At 42.4% G+C, this 23,549-nt stretch overlaps 1 protein-coding gene across 1 annotated transcript in view; it reads right to left on the reverse strand.

Annotated features, from left to right (window-relative positions):
- LOC139653191 (delta-sarcoglycan-like) overlaps nucleotides 1–23,549 on the reverse strand; it is a gene marked incomplete at both ends in the record, with an annotated part of 54,624 nt that overhangs the window by 7,238 nt on the left and 23,837 nt on the right. Inside the window, one exon of the mRNA XM_071530167.1 lies at nucleotides 4,865–4,966. Within this exon, the coding sequence (XP_071386268.1) occupies nucleotides 4,865–4,966 (102 nt within the window). The remainder of the gene's footprint in view (nucleotides 1–4,864; nucleotides 4,967–23,549) is intronic.

Consider the following 23,549-nt stretch of genomic DNA (forward strand, 5'->3'; position numbering starts at 1 on the left):
AAAAACACCAGCTCAGAGTAAAGTACATCGTATCTTTTATCGCAGCCGGCATATCGTTCCATCTCTCCGCTCCACTTTTCCTCCGACCGTCTCTTCAAATGCCTTCGAGAGCCTACTGCACGACTCCTCTGGGCCTGTTTGTGTACAGTACATGTGTTTAGTTTGTTGTTCTGCGCTGCCTCTGATCCACCACCGTCTCCCCCTTCTCTTCTTTATTACTGCAACAGACCGTATTACTCCCAGCGCCGAGTCTCCCAGACAGAGAAACGGGGAGAGAGCGTGAGAGGAGACCGGGAGAAAGACATGCAGCTTGGAGTTTGGGTTTCTGCAAATATTTCTCAGAGGCAGAGATGCTCTGGAGGCAGAAATAATCTCACTGGTTTGAGCTCACGATGCGATGTGTACTATTTCTGCTTTCCTGAAGCACAATACGAGTAAATACCAGCAGGGGTTTCTGAATGGCAGTGAGTAAACATCTCACGGCGACCCACTCTGGAGATTTCTGGGAGGAGCCGAGCCGTGTGTCTGTTTCGACTTGTTGTTGTTATTCACATCGCTGAACGACAGAGGTCAGCGTTGATGCAGAAAATACACATGGACCAAAGAACCGTTTTTTTCAGAGTGCAAGTTAGTTAACGGGCAAATTCAGCCTGGTCTCACAGATTTCCGTGCAAGGAGCACAATGTGTCAAATTGCAAATAGTGTGCTCCGTGCAGGAATAGAGAAATATAAGAAACGTGTTTTTCCACCTCAGAAGTATTAGGAGGAGGAGACACGAATAGAAACAGGACGTAGTTTGACATTGAAACAGCTCGGTGGAGTCAGGGTGTGGAGGTTGAGGGGCGGATGGGCGGATGGGCGACGACCTGGATTTGATTCCCAATTCCCAAAGTTTTCTATTGTGAGTTTTCATTTTCCGTGAAAGTTTTTCTTATCCTAGCGACTAGAGTACCCGCAGACACCAGAGCTATACTTTTTGTCATATCTCACAGGTGCTTTATTCTATCATTCCAATTTTTCATGACTTTGTCAATCAATTTGTTCCTAATGACTTCATATCAATGTTTTCTGTTTCTGTTTTTATTAGTGCTTTTTAAAAAATAGCAATGTATTGGGGTCCTGGGGGACCCTGGTCAAAAGCACCCAATTCCGCCTATGCAGTTTTAATAGATGGAACTATTTATTGAGTTCATGTTTGCCATGGGTCCTAATTTAAAGTATCACACACTATCAGGCGGGGTAGGGGCCCTCTGTCAGTCATTTTGAAGGAGACAGACACAGATGCAGCAGACACAGATTTCCTCATGTGCTCTGTGACCCTAAATACTGCTCTTCCTAAGGTAAGATGATGTTCAAAGTCACAAATACAATACATCATTTAATTAACTGTAACTTTCCTAAAATAATAATAAGCTGTTTTTTTTTTCAGATGACATTTATTACATAACTAATAATGTTTTGAGAAGAAATAAGTTAACATTTTGCTATGATGGTTGTTTCTTACAGTAGTTTATTCTTGGGGTCCCCAGAGACCCCAGTCAATAGTCCTTGTATGGTAAATATGTTGGTAGGATGAGGGTTAACTTGACCAAAACCCTAACCCTAACTTATCCAAAGCATGAGTTGGGGAAACCTAACCCTAATCTTAACCAAAGTTGTTTTACTTGCTGAACCTTAACTGTTACCTAAGCTTTTCACACGATGAACCTGTGAAAATCGAGTGTCCAATTCATACTACTGTCGCATAATGCTTTTGTGGTGAAGGAACGTCATCTTCACATTATTCATGTCCACAACACATAATCTATTCAAGTAGTTAATACAAAATTTTGTGAGACTGCATTAGGCAAACTTGAATGACAAACTCTCACAGACAGAGCAGCTTTGAGAAATAAGAGAAGCCTATCTTCCCGAACTCAAAATAATAAGTCGTGATTTTGAAAACTTTACCCCAAATGAAATATATTCTAGGGGAGAAAAAAATATCTAATCTGACAGTTTCAGACAGGAGGAACATTAACAATGAGGAAAAACAGTGCATATTGTGGGTCCTTTGATGAATTTGTCTATTGATTTTAGTGACACATTTGTTATTGTCACATTGTCACGCTGTCATGGTCGCTATCTAAATCTGGTGAGAGGTGAGAATCTTGTTCTTTTTGTTTTGGTAATGAGTACCTTTGTAGTACGCGCCAATAAAGCATTTTTTAACCGAAATGAATTGAATGTAAGGCTGAGAAAGAGAAAGATCGCAGGATAAAGAAACACAAGAAGAGAGAGAGAGAAACAGAACACGCGAGAGAAAATGGGAAAGACAACGGAGGAGTGAGAGGAAAAACAACGAGGCGGAGGAGTGGAAGAACCGCATGAAGGGAGAAATGAGAAGGAATAGCAGCAGGAGTCCTCGGTTGTGATTTTTCTGTGTGAACTCCACCTCTCCTGGACCGACCCGTTGTCTCTTCCCATCTCCTCCGCCCAGACATTACTATTCCTCTCACCTCCTCCTGGAGCCACCGGCCCGCTCCGTCCTCTCTTCTGTCTCTTCCTCTCTTTCTCTTCCCCAAGCATCTCTTCTCTTCCTCCTCCTTCCTCATGTGTTTCTTTTTCTTCTTCTTTCTTGTCTCTCTTACCCAGCGTATCTGTCTTTCCTCCCTCGATTCTCACTCTTTCTCTGTTTCTCCTCCCCTCTCATTCACGCTCTTATGTCTCTCTCTCCCTCTCTCTCTCTCTCAAATTCAAATTCAAATTCAAATTTGCTTTATTGGCATGAATGTCACAACAACAATATTGCCAAAGCATCAAGAATCAATGAAACAAAATAATATTAACACAACATTAATTATATATGCATGTATTTGTGTGTGAGTGCTGATGAGGGGTTTATGTTTAGGGAAGGATGAAGGGGTACAGTAGCCATATTGAAATGAATCCTCTCTCTCTCTCTCTCTCTCTCTCTCTCTCTCTCTCTCTCTAATAGATGTTGATATGACAGCCTGCACCGACGTTGAAAACCCACCAAAAAACCTACCAAACGACCTAAATATGTTTCTGATATCAGTCCAAAACAGTTTCCAAAGCTGCTTTAATATGATTTTTTACCTTGCTGTAATATCACTTTGTGAAAATGTTGTGCTTGTTTGGCTTGATGTTGAACTTGGCCGCCTCCCGCACGCCGCCGTCTGTCAAATCCCTGCTGGCTTCCCATCTCTCCCTCTTTCTGCTCCTCTCTCTCTCTCTCATTCCGCTCTCCTCCATCTCTCTCCCTGTTCCGGTCTCTATCTCTTCTCTCTCATTCATTCCCCGTCTCCATCCTTTTCACGCTCTCTGTCACCGTCTCACCCTCTCTCCCTCCCCGTCTCGCTCTCTTGTCCTCTCTCTCTCTCTCTCTCTCTCTCTCTCTCTCTCTCTCTCTCTCTCTCTCTCTGCTTGTGTAAGGTGCTAGACAGGAGAGATAAAGCATGCTGCTCTCTTGCATTATCAAGCCATCCGTCCACTAGCTGCTCTCTGCCGCTACTACTGCCAGACAGAGGAGAGGAGAGAGAGAGAGAGAGAGAGAGAGACTGCCTATCGCTTTATCTCACCATCTCTCCATTTCTCTGACATCTCCTGGCTGGGATACTCCTCCTCTAGTTGTTATAGAGGGGACGGCAGGAAGCGCCGCAGAATGCCAATTCCTCAACAGAACACACCAGGAGGCCTCAGACAGACTTTGCAGCATTTGGATCGGCGTACGCCAGAAGATTCCCTGCAACAAAATTGAAATTGAAGCCGCGGCGCTGTCTGTCTAGCGCCTGGCGTTAACGCTGGCGGGGGTGTTGTGTTTGTTTCCCACCCGCTCTGAAAATGGGGCGCAGTCACGGCGGTGTTATGTTGGTGTCCGTCCTGGGGAAATTGCATGTATGCGTAATGGTAAGTGGTTTGAATCCTGGCTGGGGAAAAATCTGGGAGAAGTGAATGGGAAACAATCAGCAGCGTGATGCCTCTGAGCAAGGCGGTTAAGCTGCAGCTCCTCTCCTGGTGCTGCCCAGCGGCACCAGGAGGCTAGCTGAAACGTGTATTTTCAGCTAGCCTAACCTCTATACTTGTGTCCCCCCCCCCCCCAGAAATTTGTCTTGTGGTGGAAAGGCCCGGTGAAAAACATTTACACCGTTTAGACTCTCCGTTGAGAGCGACGCACATTAAGTGGGATGGGAGCGCTCGTACGTTGGTTTCCCGTCGGCGTGGCTGCAGGATCCTCTCATCACAGCTTCTCTTTCTTGTTTCTCCTCGATGGAAATGACATGCTGTAGCTCAACTCTCAGCTCGTTCTCAGCGCTAAGAGCTTAGCATGGTTTTAACAGACTAGACCGCAAACTGGCTGGCAGGGTTGAGGAAAAGAGCGTGGCCAGTGGACACAGAAGCTCTGCTGTGGCAGGGTAATAGGGACAGGACGATATAGTGAAATTCAGAATATCAGCAATACAAAAATGTGATAGTACATACAGTCTAGTGGGTCAGAGAAATGAATGGTGATATTAGCTCCATTTTATTCTGCTGTAGTAATCACAAATGAGACGCTTGAAGCTCTCCATCCAAATCATGTTATTTGCACTTTGTAATGACATTTTTAAATTGATGTTTACATTCTAGAAATATTTGTGTCTCAGAAATAAACATAATTCTGCACAGTCAGACTTTGTTGTCATTTATTTATTTTTTTACATGGTATCGTGGTTTTATTGAACCGTGAACCCCGTATTGTGTATCGAATCGTATTTTGAGATAAGCAGGTCGTCCCATCCCTACAGGTTAATGTGTAAAGTCTGTCTCTCTACCTTCAGTTTGCTGTTAAATGGTGAAGTGTGTCTTTCTGCGAGTTACTTACCGGTTTGGACTGGATTTCTTTGGCATAGAGAGGTTTGAGGAACTCTGAATCCCCCTCCAGTTTCAGGCCCTTCTCTGTTATTCTGAGGTTGCCCATGCCGTCCTGAGGAGAACAGAAACACAGCAGAGGTTAGTTCATATTCTCTTTGGACTCCTGCAGGTTTCAGGTTAAAAAAAAAGCACAACACAGCTATAAAATCGAATTAATTATGCAGGACCAGAAAGAAGTCTAGGGGGGCTTATTCAAAGTCCTCCCCTTGATTTCAATAAGTTGTATAAAACATTCACATAAAATATACATACATACCAACATCCCAACATCAGTCATCAAAACACACAGTACAAGAGACAAGACAGACAAGAATACAAAGAAGACTGCAAGGATCCATCAACAGGTCATACCAAGTTTATAGTATTACCATGACGTTTCATGTCTTTCCATCAGTACCATTAATAAATACAAATCATTGACAACCATTTAAAATAACTTTGCATTTAAAATAACTTTGCGGTACTTTGCATTTTCCTGCATCATGCCATCAACTCCCCAAACTTAACTGATTTGATTCGTATCAACTTATGACTACTGTGTCATTTATATGTATACATGTCAAGAGGTCAGGGGATTGTATAGGAGGCAATATAGTGTTTTCATGTTGTTTTTTTAATCAGTTTTTACTCTAGGATTTTGTTATGCTGTTTCAAGCAGGAGAGTGCAGCTTCACAGGTGCTCATTAGTTAGGAGAAAGAGTGTAATAAAGTAAACAACAGAAAATATACTTCTGAAGATATGAGTGTCTTTTAAATGTTAATCACTGTTTTGCCTGGATCTGGATTCACATACTCTGCACACTCCAGAAGTATATTTTCTATGGTTTAGCTTGTTATGTTGTTTATTTGTCTCAAGTTTATTGCAGCTGCCACAATTGATTTCCCTGTGGGATAAATGAAGTAGCCTACCTATCTTATCGATCTATCTGTGGAAACCATTGGCAGCTGTTACACCAGTCTGGCTGCTTGCTGATCAGTTATTACTTAACAAAAAAATTGACTTTTATACACTTCTTCTTCAAACTTTCGCTCCCTGTCTACATCAAGGTAAGTCAGGATGTTACTTGTGGGCCTGCCAAGCCCGATCACAATACTCTCTTGATGTGTTTGCTGCCAATATGGTGCAGAGCCATGAACAGGAGTCGCTGGCCGTGACCAACACCTGCCACTTTATTACTGACACCTGCAGTTTGGTAACAAACACCTGGTATTTATCCATGTGCCAAGATGGCTGGGCAGGAAGAAATAAAACCTAATATCACAGATCCCTGAAAAAGTGAGAAATGATGTCATTTAGTTTCGCATCACACTCGCAGGATAACAAGTACAAACTCAAACAGTCCCATGGAGCTATAGAGAGAGTATTAATTAAACTGGCTCCCTACTTGATCAGCTGCCATAATCTCTTCTGTGGAGAATACTGTAATATTCAGATACCTGACTTGCTAGTTAGCATTAGCAAGTGGGCTGTTGGCAAACATACCGTAGCTTATAGCACATTGCATATGTAAGATAAGATAAAATAAGATAAGGCTGCGCTTTATTGATCCCCTAGGGGAGATTTGGGATAAGCAGTTTATTCTGCAGTACCCAGGACTCAAACTCACAATCTTTGACACCAGCGGGAAATCATAAATTTATTGAGCGACATACATAAAAACACTTCTTATACAAGTGTTTTATCATTAAATGCCAGAATATGTGATCTTTTACAATATAAGGATTCAGCTTTATGTATGTATATTCAACACTGTGTCACAGCTTTCCATGCAAACGGATGAAGAACCCAGAAGTCTGTTCTCCTGTCATGTGACTTCATGTGAATCTCATTTACATACGACAAGAGGATTATGTGAGTTGTGTGAAAAATCGTGGCTGAGGTGTGTAGTTTCATTGTTGAGTTGAATTTTCACAATAATACAACTGCTATTTGATTTTATTCAGTAGATGCTGCCCAATAAAGAACAGATATGATTTTTTATAGGAAATTATTTTTCTGTGCAGCTTGACAAACCGTCAGAGCGGTTCCAGAGAAGAAGACAGTTGTGGTAAAAACAACTTTATTACAACCTCAGCAGGAAATTCAATTCCCGCTGAGCTTCCTGCTTCTTTTACTGTATGTTAGCTCTTCCACACTGTATATTTCAAGTCTTATTAAAGCTTCTGACCCAGATACCACCCATACCATGCTTGGCTTCACCAGAATAAGTCTACAATCTACAGACTGGAGGAGAGGAGAAACCATATGGAGGGTAGAATTGGCCAGAATTAGAAGTACGTGAATAAATAAATGAATCTATTAATATATAGAAAGTAAATACATGTTAAAAATTAAAATGCATAGAAGTCTGGAGATAAATATATAAATAACAGTAAGTATAGATGAATAAATACATGAGTGAAACCCTCATTAACAAGAAAATGATCTATACTGTCATTTATTTCCCCATTTATTTATTTCTGTATTATGTCAATCAAACACATGCGATCGGTGTTTAATACACTATCAGTTGGTCGTTGTCATGGTGCATTGCTCGATGGGATTTGCCTTACTTGGCCGACAACAAGACAGCAACACAACAAACTTGAAGTCAACATAACTTCCCAATCAGGCATCAGCTGTCCAGAGCCAGGAGGAGCAGCCAGACCAACTGCTGTGATGATGATCGCTGTCCAATGTGATCCAGAGGACAATGATGCCTCCTGATTCCCTGATTAGTGTGGGACACCCAGCCTGCTGAGGTGCCTGACACCATGCAGCAGGAACAAATACTCAGATACATTAGTGGGGAATTAAATGAATAAGGGAGTTTATTTATTTTTCTTGATTATACATCGTTTTAGCCATTTATTTATTGAGCTAAGTGCACTTTTAGTTTTTCATCTATTTATTAGCAGATTTGTCTGCATACATTTATTTATTTTGTATCGAGTTTTATTTATTTATTTATTTATTAATTTATTTCTAATTATGGCCAACACTGTCCTCCATAAAAGCAACTGCAAAAGAGAAAGTATCCTTTCAGCTACTTCAGACTCTTTTGTTCAACCTCATGCCTTCAATCTTTATCCAATGCCAACTCAGCAGAAACCAAAACAAATTTATTTTTTTAAAATGTATTTTACATTTATTCATTCAAACCTTTATTTAAACTCGAAGAACCATTGAGGTTGCCCTCATTTACAATGATGTCGAGTTACAGACAAGTTAAAAGTTAAAAATAAATAGGACAAAACATAGATGAGAATATAGAAAATCAGACACATTGAGGCAGGGAGGTTTGTGGTGGTTTTAAATTGTCCATAGGTTAGTAGAGTTTTGATTTTTAGCGTGTGTTGAAGATCATTCCAATAATTTGGGGCACTAAAATAAAAGGCTGACTTTCCAAATTTAGACCGTGCTCGGGGGACCTTAAGCATAAGCAAGTCATTTGAGCGAGTTTGATAGGGTCCAAAGTTCCAATCCACATGTAAATACTAATTCCAATACTTGGTAACTAAAGTGATTATGATTTAGAAAAGGACGATTCTAAAGTTCCGGCAGCCATTGCATATTCGGCCATAAAACTAGATAATATAGATAATACATTTGGGTTGCAGTAGCCTAGAGGTTAGAAAATTGCATCTGTGACCAGCAGGTCGTCGGCTGAGAAATGCCCTCATCTACCTCAACAACTACTGCTGAAGTGTCCCTGAGCAAGGCATTAAAGTCCTGCTCAGTGGCCAACAATAAGAGAGAAGGAAAGTGTGAAGGAAAGCACTGCTGAAAAGTCCCAGTCAGTCCGAGTCAGTCTGCCCTGAATAAAGGTAAAAAAAAAACATTCATGGATTTTGGAAAAAAAGTAGAAAGATCTGATAACAAAGATCTGACGAAAAAGAAGGGAGTTTTGGCTCAGAGTGTTTTTTTCTGCAGCAACCTGCCAGTCAGTCAGGGGTATTGCAGCGGCGTTACAGGCGCTTCCCTAATCTCCGCCAGTACACCAGAACAGCAACACACCAAAGGATATTAACCGCGATGATGAGAGGAGATTTGGCGAGAGGAGACCGGCTCAGGAGCCGCTTTGATTCAGACACGACGAGCAAGGCTGACCCTTGGCTTCCCATCCAGGCAATATATATATTAGATGAGATCACCTGCTGGATCATTTCAAAGAAGAGAGACAACGGTGTGATAGAAGAGAGCGAGTGAGGGAGAAAGAGAGAGAGAGAGAGAGAGAGAGAGACAGAGGCAAGCTATCTGTCCATGTGATCTTCTCCTGCAAAGCCTTTTTGTTTTCCCGGCGTCTTTTGATCCCGCAGGTTCTGACGAGCAAATGGAGATCAAGACCCCTTGAAATCCCAAAGTAACTGAGGTGGGTTTTCAAGCCTCCTCCATGTAATCCTTCCCCCTACTGTGTAAACCAGATTAAAATTCAGGAACTGTTGCGGCGACGGGGGGGGGGGCTGAAACAACCCGGACGTGTTGTGATTGTGAATTATCCCCATGTGGAAATCCGCCCGACCCGCCGGTAGATGGCCGGCGAGCGTTATTTAAACTCAATTTCCGAGTCTTTGATGACGAAAACCGACTCTATTTAACTATAAGCGTGAGAAAAGACACGTATCTTTTACCTACTTGGCACTTCTGAACAATATATTCTTTAATAGATGTCTTCGTCGTCCGATTGAGTCGTGGGTTTCCATCAAAGGGACCCAGAGATTCGGCCGGTCCCTCTTCACTGTAACACACACACACACACACACACACACACACACACACACATACACACACACACACACACACTCTGCTTCCTCTCCTCCCGCCGGCTGCTGCTTATCACAGTCCGGCTAATCGCTCTGCCTCTTCTCTCTTTTTTCTCTCTCAGCAGATATCATACTAAGTCATTCTGTTAAAATGGATCTCACAGAGGTTAACACACACACACACACACACACACACACACACACACTGATAAAGAGCCGAGTTTCAGGAGTTGAACTCTTCTGAACACTTCAAATACAAAACTAAATTGATTCTACTTCATGCCATTCCAGAAATAATTGACAGCAGTGCTAAGGCAGAGCGGTAGGATGGGATGAATGTATGAAGGGAGACTTTACAATAGAGGTTTAGTTGTCATGACATCATGGAGGTCCAGTGGACAATTGGCTGTATGCAAAAAAAATCTATTGGTTTTTAGGCCAAAAATGCCCTGAAAGTTCATAAACTGCTTGTGAAAGTAAAAACAAGGGAACTGATGAAGAATGCTGATGATAATACCCTTTTTTCCATTTCGCCCTGTAACAACACATTATGTAATAACTCGACAAAATGTAATAAATTTTCACTTCATGATGTAATAACACCCACATTTTGCAATAATCTGTTGCATTTTGTAATACACAGCCTGAATGCAATATGTAATACATTTCCCCGCATTTTGTAATAAATTATTACATATTGCGGTGGTTATTACAAAATGCGGGAGTTGCACTTTTTTTATGATGAATATGTAATAATACAGTGCATTATGTATCAAAATGTATGTAAATCAGAACTGACGGGATTACATTTCACTGTGATTGTACCTGAATGATTACACGTGACAAATAAAAAGTTGATTGATTGATTGATCAGGACTGAAAACCACATGGATCATGTTCATGGACACTTTTAGTTGAGTTATTTGAGTTCTTTAAAAAATGTTAAACTTATTTTAAATCTTGTTTTTATCTACACCACTACTTATTTATTCATTGTTCTTATAAATCTTTTAATCTTTGTAAAGCACCTTGAATTGCCACTGTGTATGACAAATAACCACCACAATATGTAATAATTTATTAAAAAATGTGAGTAAATTTATTACATATTGCGTTGTGTATTACAAAATGCGGCAGATTATTACAAAATGCGGGTGTTATTACATATTGAAGTGAAAATGTATTACATTTTGTCAAGTTATTACATAATGCGGTGTTATTACATAATGCATTGTTACACACCCTGCTCACTCTTATTTTGTTGAGTTGTCAGATAGTCACATGACTCCTGTCCCCTGTGGGCCACCGTACGCCCGGGCGAGTCTTTCCACTGCGTTCCCGGGTGAGAAACACAGAGCGTCTTTTGATCAGAAAAACAACTGAATGCCTGAAAGCCTGGAGCATGCTAGGACAAAATTCTGGCACCATGCAGCCAAGCAGTAGAAGAAAACGCTGATCCAACACAAATAACGGTGTGCGGAGGATGGACCGGTCGGGGACAGAGAGAGGGGGGGGGGACGGCACCGTCCTCCTCTGGAAGGCCTGAAGCAAGTTTCCAGCAGTGGGAAAGAAGTTAAAGCAAATCTTACTGGTACAAACTGAGCGTTTATTTGCCAAATCGCCGCCCAAAAAGGACCGAATGCCCCTAAAAATCTGATCAAAGAGGAAAAATGTAGGTCAATTCAGCAAAGTTCTGAGTAAAAGATCAGGTAGATTTTCTTCTTCAATCTCTAGCTTACTGAGTCTGTCTTGTCTGCAGCCTTCCCCTCTATCGCTGTCTAGGTGCTACTTCCATCTATAAATATGATCTGATAATGTGAACGGCTTACAATACGCATTCGCCATTCCACATCTAACCTGTAAATCTGTCGGCAAAGTCGGTGTTTTATCTTCGGTTATTTATCAGCTGTATCTTGTTTGATCATCTTCTTCACTTACTGTTCTTATTTAGATCATTCTCTCTGCTGCTGTTTCCCCGCAAGAATCGTTAAAGTTTCATCTAATCTAAAGGCTGATTTATGGCAGGGCGCCCGACAGAAAATAAAGAGCCGACGTGACGTTTGTAATTTATGCTTCGGGGGAAAGGTTTCAGTCGTCTCCATGGTAACCAGACGCTATCCTCCAGCCGGCTTGTTTAGTTACATTATATCATCCCGATCGGTGTATAGCTATCCTTCTGACAGCTTGTTTGTTTTACATCTTATATTTGTGCTACATTGTATCCTTCTGCATTTTGATAATGGAGGGATTTGATGAAATCAGTGAGTTAATTGAAGAGGAAGAGATTTTAAACTTACTTCTATACTGAGAAGACAACGGGAGCGCAAGAAAAGGAGGTACCAAAGCAAGCAAGGAAAATAAATAAATCAACTTTATTAGAGCATTAATGCCATCTGCCCATCTTTGTATTCCTTCATTGAAGAATCATACAGGTGGCGATACTGTCTAACTTGTTCTGCCAGTCTTTCATCTATACCCTCCATATTTGCTACGAGCTAAGCTAAACTAATTAAACAAGGAAGGTCTGTCTGTCTGTCTGTCTGTGTGTCTGTTAGTTAGCAAGAAATCTCAAAAAGTTACAAACGGATTTGGGTGAAATTTGGTGGACAGATCACCTTTGGCTCCGAGGATCGGTTGATTAGATTTTGGTGGTGATCTGGATTGGAGATTTCCGCCAACAATACACAATTATCAGTTTTACCAGCTGTAACTATTAGCTGTGTTCAACTGCTGGTGGGGAAAGTCAGACATCCAGGACTTTCCAGCCGGCTGCTACACATTGTTGCATCCACATGCTACTCTGTCAGAAAATCAATCCTGGAAGACAAACGACAAACAAACATAAACCGTGACGGAGGCTGCAGCTTTGCAAGTTGGAGAATTGCAGAGGTCCTTCTAGTTTAATCTCACACTGAGTTTTAAAATCTTACAGTATCTTTCTCAAAACAACTGAAAGATCTGACACTGGATTGAGATAATTTGACTTTTTTTTACAATGAAGTTTTGCCTGTTTCAAGAATTTTCTCAAATCAAGTTCAGTTGCATCGGAAACAAGCGCAATTAACCCTCCATTCAACTTCTCTCCATCCTTACCTCCTCAAACTTATCCCTCCCTCCCTATCTCTCAATCCCTCTTTACTCCTCCCTCATCTATATCTACCTCTCTCTCCCTCAACTCCTCCACCCTACCTGCATCCATCACTCCATCCCTCCATATCCTCCACCAACCTTGATTTCTCTCTCCCTTCCTCCATCCTTCCCTTTCGTCCTCCCTCCATACTTCCTGCCCTTCTCTGTACAGCAGCACCTAATACTCTGTGAAACTATTCCTACATAAACACTATTTTATTTACTTTAGCTTAATCCAGCTGCGACCAGTTTTTAGCCAGTCAAACCGCGATCTTCAGCTAACTGAGAAATTGTAATTAGACTCGACTCAAAAAACCAAGCACAGCTGCACTGTTTGTGATTTCTTTCAGCAAAAAAGGAGAGGAGAGGAGGGGAGAGGAGAGAGGGGTAGAGGAGAGGAGAGGAGGGGAGAGAGGGGGAGAGGAGAGGAGAGGAGAGGAGAGGAGAGGAGAGGAGAGGAGAGGAGGGGAGAGGAGAGGAGAGGAGGGGGGGAGAGGGGGAGAGGTGAGGAGAGGAGGGAAGAGGAGAGGAGAGAGGGGGAGAGGAGAGGGAGAGAGGGGGAGAGGTGAGGAGAGGAGGGAAGAGGAGAGGAGAGAGGGGTAGAGGAGGTGAGAAGAGAGGAGAGGAGAGAGTGGTAGAGGAGAGGAGAGGAGAGAGGGGAGAGGTGAGGAGAGGAGAGGAGAGGAGGGGAGAGGAGAATAGAGGAGAGAGGGGGAAAGGAGAGGAGAGGAGAGCAGCCATGAATAATTCAGACCGAGAGAGAGATGCCTCTGAACACTCAGGTGTGTCTCCTCTCCTCTCTTAGCCCCTCTTTTCCTCTGCAGCTCTTTCTCCTCTCCTCTTCTTCATCCCCTGCTTTCTCTCAGCCCCCCCCTCCCTCCCCTCGCTGATCTCCTGTAAGTCACATTTTTTTCCCTCTTGTTCCACTGCTCTTTCTCTGTTTCTGGTCTGTTATCCTTTCCCTCTTTCCCTCCCTCCCTCTCTCTCTCTTCACCTTTATCCCTCCTTCCAACCTCTCACACTTTCTCTGTCAGTTTAATTCAATTCAGTTCAAAGGTGATTTATTGGCATGAAATTCAAAACCACTTGCTGCCACAGCAAAACAACATATAAGACAGATTAAAACCAGATTCAGACGGGAACTGTCACTGTGACAATGACAACTACAAATGGTTCAATAATATCATACTAATCGATTACGAAATCAATAGACAAATACGATATGCATCTTGTTTTTGACATTGTTAATATCCCGTCTGTCTGAAGCTGACAGGTTAGGACATATTTCACTAAAAATGTGGCACACTGTTTTTATAATGCAAAATATTGTCATTTTTCATTTGGGGAAAGGTTTTCAAAACGACTATTTTGACTTTAGGAGATTGAGTTTAGGAGGTAGGGAGGTTTCTCTGTCTGTCTTCCTCTCTTCCCCATCATCTCTCTCTCTCTCTCTCTCTCTCTCTTTATCCCTCCCTCCTCCTCTCAGCCCAGCTCTCTCTCTCCCACCAGCAGTGAGCCGCAACAAGGACTAAATTGATCTCCTCAACACAGTGTTGCCACCACTGTCACTGCTCTGCCAGCTTGATATTTATTGTGAATTTATTGTACGTGTGTGTGTGTGTGTGTGTGTGTGTGTGTGTGTGTGTGTGTGCAGGTGCATGTACCCGAGCCAGTGTGACTGTGAGAGAGTGTGTGTGTGTGTGTGTGTGTATTAGTGATTGTGTACTTATGTGTGATTGACGTGTTTAACATGTGTGTGACTGACTTATCTGCTACCTGGCTGTGTGGCGGTGTGTGTGGGAGCAGGAGAAAAACATTTGTCTTGTCAGTAAGATTGTGTGTCTCTAGTTCCTTGTGTATTCGTTATTTCACCCCGGCTGTGTGTTGCACTACACAACCAAACCCAGAGAGAGAGAGACGAGGTGGAAGGGTGCGAGGAGGAGGAAGAGGAGGAGGAGGAAGAGGAGATGAGGACTGATGTGACACTAGAGTCAGGGAAGGAAGGATGATGGGGGCTTTTGGGTTGTGGCAGAGCAAAAACAACCTCGCTGACACCTGTTGACAGCTGTTCAGGGACTGCTCTTGGTGTGTGTGTGGGTGTAAGTGTGTGTGTTGGGGGGGTGGGTGGGGTGAGGGTGTGTGTGTGTGTGTGTTTGGGGGGGGTCCCTCAATTGTTGCCACTGACAACGGGAGACAGCGGTGGCACATTTGTATCAGCGTTGGGAGATGCCACCAACTGTCAGAGAAGACCAAACTGATAAATCAGATACTACCACTAGAACTACTACTACTACTACTGCTACAACTAATAATAATACATATCTGGCTGAAATAGTAATGCAAAACAATTAACTACTTTATCTAAAAATGTTTAGCTATTGGTACCATACCAGTAGGCCATCAATGCATCAAAATGCACTGAAGCAAAAGCTGCCAAAGACACGAAAGTGAATCAAAAAAAGCTCTCTGTCACATATTAACTAACAAACAGGAGCAATGCTGTATAGCAATCCAAGCAGTACAGTTATGTTTGGTAACTGCCTTTTGTTTACAGTATTTACAAAGCCTTACGTGGCAAGCTACCATTGTATTTGTCTTCGCTTTTAAGTTTCAGTGCTACAGGATATCGGACACATTCGCATGCATACATTAGATTGGACATTCCTCGTATGAACGCAGAGTCAGGAAACACCGCTTTTTTTTTTTTTATTAGATGGAACAGGCTTCAGGACTCACTCAAATTGGACCGACTTGTCTCCATAGCGACGTTTAGGGTGCTGCTGGATGATGCATTATATAGGGATTGCTCTTGTTCCTCTTAGTTTTCTTATTTTGTCTGCATGTGGATTGTCTGGAAATAACTGGAAATTTGTTTGTTTTGTTTTCTCGTTGTTGTGTACACAGTTCTCTCTTGAAAACGAGATCTCAATCTCAATGGGACTTACCTGTTTAAATAAAGGAATTGAATGGCAGCAGTACCTGTATGCATGGCAACGAGAAAAATATGTACGCATGTTCCACTACACGCAACATCTATTTGTGACAATAAATTATGTGATATTTTAGTAATTTATGATATTGTAGGCTATGAATATTGTATGAACTTAGTCTTTTTTCTGGTGATTCTGCCATATTCTTTTAGCTTTTATCGGACACCGGCCTTTATGTATACACACACACACACACACACACAACACAGCTATTGATCAATAGCCAACCAGCCGCTATGTGTGACCCGCTCTCTATTGGAGTTACAGCAGGTCTAGAAGGTTCGAAGTTGTCTGTAATGAGTATGAACAAATATGAATTGGCATCTTCCTCTTCTGTCTCTCTCTCTATCCATCTCTCTTAAGTTGAGACGTATCCAGTGTTTGCAGGCTGCTTCTCTCTCTTTCTTTATCTCTGTATCACTCCATCCATTTCTGTCTTCCTCTCTCTATCTATCCCCACATCTACCTCTTTCCCTGTTTCTTTATCTATAGCCATCGCTCCCTCTCTCTATCCTCATCTGTTTCTCCCGCTCTCTATCGACATCTCTTTCTGTATTCTCATCTCTCTTTCTCTCTCTCTCTCTCTCTCTCTGAAGTCAAGATATCTTCAGAGAGCTGGGACTCGTTGCTGTCAATAACGTAGAGCTCTTGGCCTATTACTGAACATCTGCATCGATACACCTGAGGCAAAAGCAGATATAGAAATCTCGGCGTTGCAAGAAAAATATTAGAAGGAGTCAAACTTCTGTTTACCGATCCCACTTCTGCATAATTAAAGGTATGAAATCCATCCTTTGATACTCTTACACGGTTACACATCATCAATCTGTGATCTACTTCTACTTCAGTTAGTGATTTCCTACGTTTCCCAGAATGCCTTTCAACAACCGCCAGAGGACAGCTGTCCTCGGTGTGAACTTGTTGCGATCAGCTGTTTGTTTTATGCGTATAGGTGGAGAGAGAGAGCGATAGCAATAGCGCAACAAGAGCAGCATTGCATTCTGGTCTATTGAGGCTGCTGTCAGTGGAGAAACTGGCCTCTGTGCCTCTTCTGCGATGGATTCAACTGTTGGACGCCACTTGCAAACCAAAGACACGAGTAAACAAGTTTGTGGGGAGGGAGGAAGTCGAGGAGGGAGAAGAAGAAGAAGTATTCCTCAAGGATTTCAGTGCACAGCGCGTTTCTGATGGAAGAGAAAGATAAAGAGAGAGAGAGAGAGAGAGAGAGGAAGAGGAAAAGGTGGAGCAGCCAGCAAGTATAAATTTCTATGATGGCTGTTCAGTTCCAAAATGCAATACCCGCCATTTGAAAAAAGTGACACCTTGCAAAAATGGCTGAGAGTGCAAAAAACAAAACTTTTGAAAGGTAAATTGCATCTCTTCGTTTCCATCTTGATCCTCCAGCCTATCTTTTAGTGATATTGTGTGATGAACTTCAGATGATGTTGTTTTTGTTCCTAAATAGATACACGACATCTTGGAAATTAACTCTTCGCATGTTTCTTTCCATTGCATCAGGCCTTTAATTCGCCTCACACTTAAGGAACGTTTTCCTGCTCTGGGCGTTTCGTTTGTTCGCCCGTGGCCACGAGTCAAAAACCATCACTACGCTACAATCTACCAGAAAAACACGCATTGTAAATGATGTAGCACTGTGGATTACCCAGACTTAAATTACAACAGTGTGTGTAAATCTTCCCCCCAAGGCAGCTTAAATACCTTCGCTCCTTGCAGAACGCGTCGGCAAATAATCGGCGGCGGCGGATCGCGGGTAAAGCGCACCGAGCGGCGTCTGTTTGCCACAGGTAAACACAACGTTTTCTTTACATGATGATCCCCGAAGAGAAACTGTCCCCCCCCCACCCTCGTTTACCGGCGAACCTGCGTTATCGTTTCAAATGCAAATGGGCTTTCACACATACACACACACAGACAAACGAGTGCACATGAAAGGAGGCTTTGGCCACCTGCAAACCCTCTGACAAAAAAAAAAAAAAAAGCATTTGGAGAGTGAAAGTGAAGCGAGGAGCATCGAGCGGGCGGCAATATGTCTCCTCCAGCCCTTCTCCCTCGACGCTGAGTGCTCTTTCAATCAGCCGCTCCTCTCCTGACTCGCTCCAAACTCCAAACTAATACATTTTTCAATTGATCTATTCGATAACAACAACAACAAAAAAAAGTTTCGCCTTGTGTCCTGCTTCTACCCCCCCTTCCCCGTTCCCTAAAGCGGCCCTAAGAGGCCCGCCGCCGCCTCTCTCTCTCTCTCTCTCTCTCGCTCCACAGGTGATATCTACGACGTCATGTAGCAACACCCCGCGATGGCTATCAGCGGAATTGGCTTTGAGATTGCTCTCCTCGGCGAACACCCGCTCCTTCTGATCGAGGCCCCCGACACAACGCCACCTCATCCATCAATGAGAAGGGAAGGGGAGGGGGGGGGAGAGAGAGAGAGAGAGAGATGAGAGGAAGAGGAGAAGAATTGATAAACATATAGGAGAGATGGTAAGAGAGGGGTAAAGAGAGAGAGATAAACAGAGAGAGCAAGATAAGGAGCAAGGGAAAATGGGACTGAACGCATGAGGGAGGAGGAGAGACAATATGGGGAAGCGCAAATGAGGCGGTGAAAGGATCCACATCCAGCAAATGGAGTGAAGAGAGGGGGAGAGAGGAGACGAGAAAGAGCAAAGAGAGAGAGAGAGAGGGGGAAAGAAAGAGGAGATGGAGACAAAAGGGAGTAGGAGAGAGAGAGAGAGAGAGAGATGTGTCCGTTTTAATTGAGCAGCCAAACAAACGTCTCCCCCCTCTCTCTCACCTCTCCTCCTCCTCCTCCTCCTCGCCGACCCTGATAGCAGCCTCCTCCGTTACTGCTCCCTGTTCCTCCGGCTGCCACCTGTCACTGTCACACTCCTATAGATTTCCTATTAACTTCATATTCATGTGGGACGGACGCCGCGGCCCTCGGAGGCCGATCGCGGAGCGGCGTCAAGGCGCTCTCGCCCCGACAGTGATTGATGTGTGAGTAACACCAGCCTGCAGGCCCGGAGGCACGCTGTATGGAGTTTGGACTGTGGATGGAGGACACAGGATGGAGTGAGTGGGATTTCATTCACACACACATACAAACACACAAGCTCTGGTCACGCATCGTGAAGCGGCACTATGCAGTTTTTTTTTTTTTCCTAACATTTATTAAAACAGGTTCCTTGACAATGCGTCTCACACGGCATGACATAGACACAAATAATATTGGTATATAAAAAAAAAAAGAAAAAAAGAAAACTAATTAACAATACAAAGACATAAGATAGGAGAAGAGGGGGAGGGATATCCTTCTTTGTATGTTATATATACTTTCACATTCACCCCAAATTATCCAATTAAATGTTTACAGTATGTTTACTTTGCTAAATACATTATAACAGAAGACCATTTTTCTAAATAAATGTCCATCCGGAGTTGTAGTCTCGCCGTTATATTTTCCATACAGTTCACAACCTTAAGTCTTTGGGTCCATTGGTCCAAGGTAGGTGGGTGGGGCTTAAGCCAGTTTATTGTAATCATTTTATGGGCTATTAACACAAGAGCTCTGAGCATATACAACTTGTTTTTCCCTTACCCCCTTGAAGGTATATTGCCTAGAATTAGCTGCTGTGGTTCAAATGATCTGTCTAAATTCAAAATTTCTCCTATTTCCTTTTTTACCTTTTCCCAAAATACTTAATAACGTAATTTAGGACAATCCCAAAAAAATGTGTGAAAAGTCTCCTATTAGACCACATCCTCTCCAACAGAGAGGGGTAGATTTCTTGTCATAGTTGGATATCACTAGAGGTGTTTTAAAATATCTCATTCTTAACTTACTATGCAGTTTTTTTACAGAGCCCCTCTAGGGTCACATGGTAGAAAGAAAAAACTTGATGTGTAAATCTGTGCGGATTTCTAAACCGTTTCACAATCCGTTCGCACAGTTTACAAATCCGTGCGCACGGTTACATGCACTCTTCTGTCCTCCATGAATGGACCTGCCTTGCATGGACCGCGGTGACCACATCCACCAAGTAAGTTCACTGTTATCTAGATTTAACGGCAGATTTAACGATAGTGAAATTAGTTAAATTGATTTAGCTTTGTGTTTTTGGAGTTTCACAGCTTTTATGTGTAATTTAGCATTTATTGTGCTTTTTTGTGAATCCGAGGGCACGGTTTACAAATCAAGTTTTTTTTTTCTACCATGTGACCCCAGAGGGGCTCCGTAGTTTTCATACGTTGCCGGCCCCAAAATGGCAGCGAGAGGAAACTGACTTCAGTACCCAGGAATCCTGATGTCGGTGAACGTCTCACAGCTCGCTCATGTTTACCGACCCGGCCGGTCTGTGATGCTTCACACCAAAGGAAAACCGAAGAGAGGAGAGAGGAGAAGATCTAACGCTGGTGAGTCCAGCTTTCTCTGCTGCTGTTCAGGAGACAGTTTGGATTTTACTGTCAAGTTTCGATTCATCACCTCCTGTGTGGAGAAGATTTCCCACCAGTGTTCAAACCCAACACCAGAATTCCAGTTGGGCAAACAGGGCGAATCTACAGCATCTCAATGAGACTTAGGTTAGACTGAGACTGATAAGACGGGTGTATTTTTACATAACAATCTTGCCAAGTGCAGCTTTAAGATGGTTCTTTCTGAAGCAAGCACACAGTCTCACATATAATTTATGCTGGTAAGACAGACGTGTTATTACATGAAAATCTTGCATTATGCAGCGTTAAAATGCTGATATGTGTTTGTTCTCTTTTGTTGTTCTGTTTATGGCCTTTGTTGCTCTGTTGTGACAAACCTGCATGGTTAAAAGTGCTTTATAAATGAAGGTTGGCTCCTAAATTGGATAGCCACCAAAAATGTGAAAAATCTGCTCTTACAATGTTATAGCAAAACTCACTATGGAATATTTAAATTACTCACTATCTTAAGACCTTTTTGGCTCAGAATGGATATTAACCATTTTGGAATGAAACCCAAAATGGTTACTATCCTCAAAAAAACCTCAAATACATTTTCAACTTGAATTAATTTTTTACCTTTGTTGCACGACAGCCTGCTGCTGATTCTGCAACACTTCACTCTCCACAGTATTCTGACTAATAACGCAGGAATATCTTAAGAATAATTTTCACTTTGTTAACACGCACACATGTTTCGCCTCGGAGTTCAGCAGCAATCAACCTCCAACATCAGCCTCCCTGGGGATTTGCTGGCACCATCAGGCTTTTTCCTGATTGGAAAATACTCTCAATATTGATAATTACAGACAAGGAGTAAAATATAATCCAACTATTAGAAATATGATCCTGCTTTTACATTAAATGGTTTTTAGACAGCAGAAAATGTTTCAGGATGTAAAACATCAGCGGTAAACGTCAGGTTTTGGTGTCAGTCCCTCAGAATCAAAGAGCGAGGGCTTCTTCTTTCTAGAGCCGCCATTTTGCACCAAGAGAAGTTCAACAATCATACAGGGAGAAATCCATCGGAGAAGAGGAGAGAGACCAGTTTCTCCACCCACAGGAGCAGGAGAGAGACCAGAATGCAACGCAGCAGAGAGACAGGTTGTGGTTTGAGTAAGGGACGACTCTCACTATTTCTCGACTGGAAAAACTCTCGCTCTATTGCTCTTACTATGAAATCACTATCTCTCTCTCCTCCTGCATGTATAACCCACAGCTGAGAAGTTCCCACCTGTTCTCTTGGGTTGTTGAAAGGCATTCTGGGAAATGTAGGAAATCACTAACTGAAGTAGAAGCAGACAAGGCAGGTTGAGGGAAAGTAAATTACGACACTAACTCCTGGAATGCATTGATCACAGTAGAGCTGCAACGATTAATCGATTAATCGATTAGTTGTCAACTATTAAATTAATCGCCAACTATTTTGATAATCGATTAATCGGTTTGAGTACATTTGACATAAGTCAAAATTCTCTGATTCCAGCTTCTTAAATGTGAATATTTTCTGGTTTCTTTACTCCTCTATGACAGTAAACTGAATATCTTTGGGTTGTGGACAAAACAAGACATTTGAGGACGTCATCTTGGGCTTTGGGAAACACTGATCCACATTTTTCACCATTTTCTGACATTTTATAGACCAAACAACTAATCGATTAATCGAGAAAATAATCGACAGATTAATCGACAATGAAAATAATCGTTAGTTGCAGCCCTACATCACAGATTGATGTTATAACAGTAGAGGAGGATCTGAGGTGGATTTTGCCTTTAACTCTCTCCACTACATGCCTTAAATTAACCCTAAACTAAACCAAATCCTAAATCTGATCTCAGCCCTAAACCCAAATCCTAAACCTTTCTCCTCATCTCTCTATCCTTGTTAGAACATTTCGTCCTCATAAGTATAGAAACACAAGAACACACACACACACACACACACACACACACCACTGCCGCCCCTCTCCAGCCGAGGGGTTATGAATAAATTGTGACGGCAGTCCGAGCGGCACAATTATCTCCCGCTTAATAAGTAATTATTGCGTCCTAATTGGAAACGGTTATTGTTTTTATGGGTCTTGGCGCTGTTGATATTGGAGTAGCGTTGTGAAGGAGTTTCATCAGCGGCGGGCAGGAGGTTCAGTCACTGTCACACTCACGCTGGGCTGGAGCAGTGTGAAGTGCAGCAGAGTGTGTGTGTGTGTGTGTGTGTGAAGATGAAGCCAGTGTGTGGAAGTGTGTGCAAAACATCTCCAACAGAAATGGAGTGGAAAATTCAAGCTCTGCTCCATTTTCAGCTGTCAGAGGCTTAACCAGAATGGTGTAACATAAAAAAAAAATGTCTGCAGTACAAATGCAGAATTAATGGAGGATAAATGTATGCATGGGGACTTTTACAATGGATACTGGTCTGTGTTAAGTGGTTGGTCAGGTGTGTGTGTGTGAGTGTGTGTGTGTGTGTGTGTGTGTGTGTGTGTGAGCACGTGAAGCAGGACTGAGTGTAGATAGCTGTGTTACACTGAAACTTCATATTCTCTTTACAACTCTCTCTCTTCTTTTTGTGTTTTGTGATCTGTGTATGTGTGTGCGTATTAGTGTGTGTGTGTGTGTGTGTGTGTGTATTTATGTGCAGTGAGAGTGAGAGACAAAGTGACTCTGTGTGCGTGTGTGTGTGTGTGTGTGAATATTGTGAATATATTTATATGTACATGTGAGTGTGCTACTGTGCTTGTTGTTTATTTGTTGTTTATATATGACTGACAGTGTGTAGGACATTGATTTATATTAGAAAATGTGTGTGTGTGTGTGTGTGTGTGTGTGTGTGTGTGGCTGACAGACTCAGTCAGCCACACACATACAAGCACAGTGTACTGTGTTGTATTGCCTCGAGGTCTGAACTGAAAACCCATTTTCATTTGAATACAGTAACCGGCTAAATCAAGGAAATCACTAAAAGCTATTCATTTGAAAAGCTCAAACAGCTCGGTGGCAGAAGTGTCCACATCCCTTATAATTCAGAGTCATAATTGTGTTAAGATTTAACTAATCACACTGAAAAGCATGTTGGTGACGATACCCAAATGAAAGTGAAAATGTCTCATTTAATGGGTGTTCAAGACTCAAGGCAATAAAAGCTGGAAAATGTGAAAGGGTTTGCAGACTTTTTGATATCCACTGAATACTGTACATCTCACTTAGCCATTTTTTTTTCAAGTGTTCTATTTAGGAGAACTCCAGAATAATTCCCAGTATGTGAAAATGCGCCAGGCCAATACTGCA

This window comes from Centroberyx affinis, unplaced genomic scaffold (genome assembly GCF_046629955.1).
Source record: "Centroberyx affinis isolate AG114_WGS23_722 - 3 ecotype Tasmania unplaced genomic scaffold, CSIRO-AGI_Caff_v1 ptg001892l_1, whole genome shotgun sequence".
Lineage (NCBI taxonomy): Eukaryota > Metazoa > Chordata > Actinopteri > Beryciformes > Berycidae > Centroberyx > Centroberyx affinis.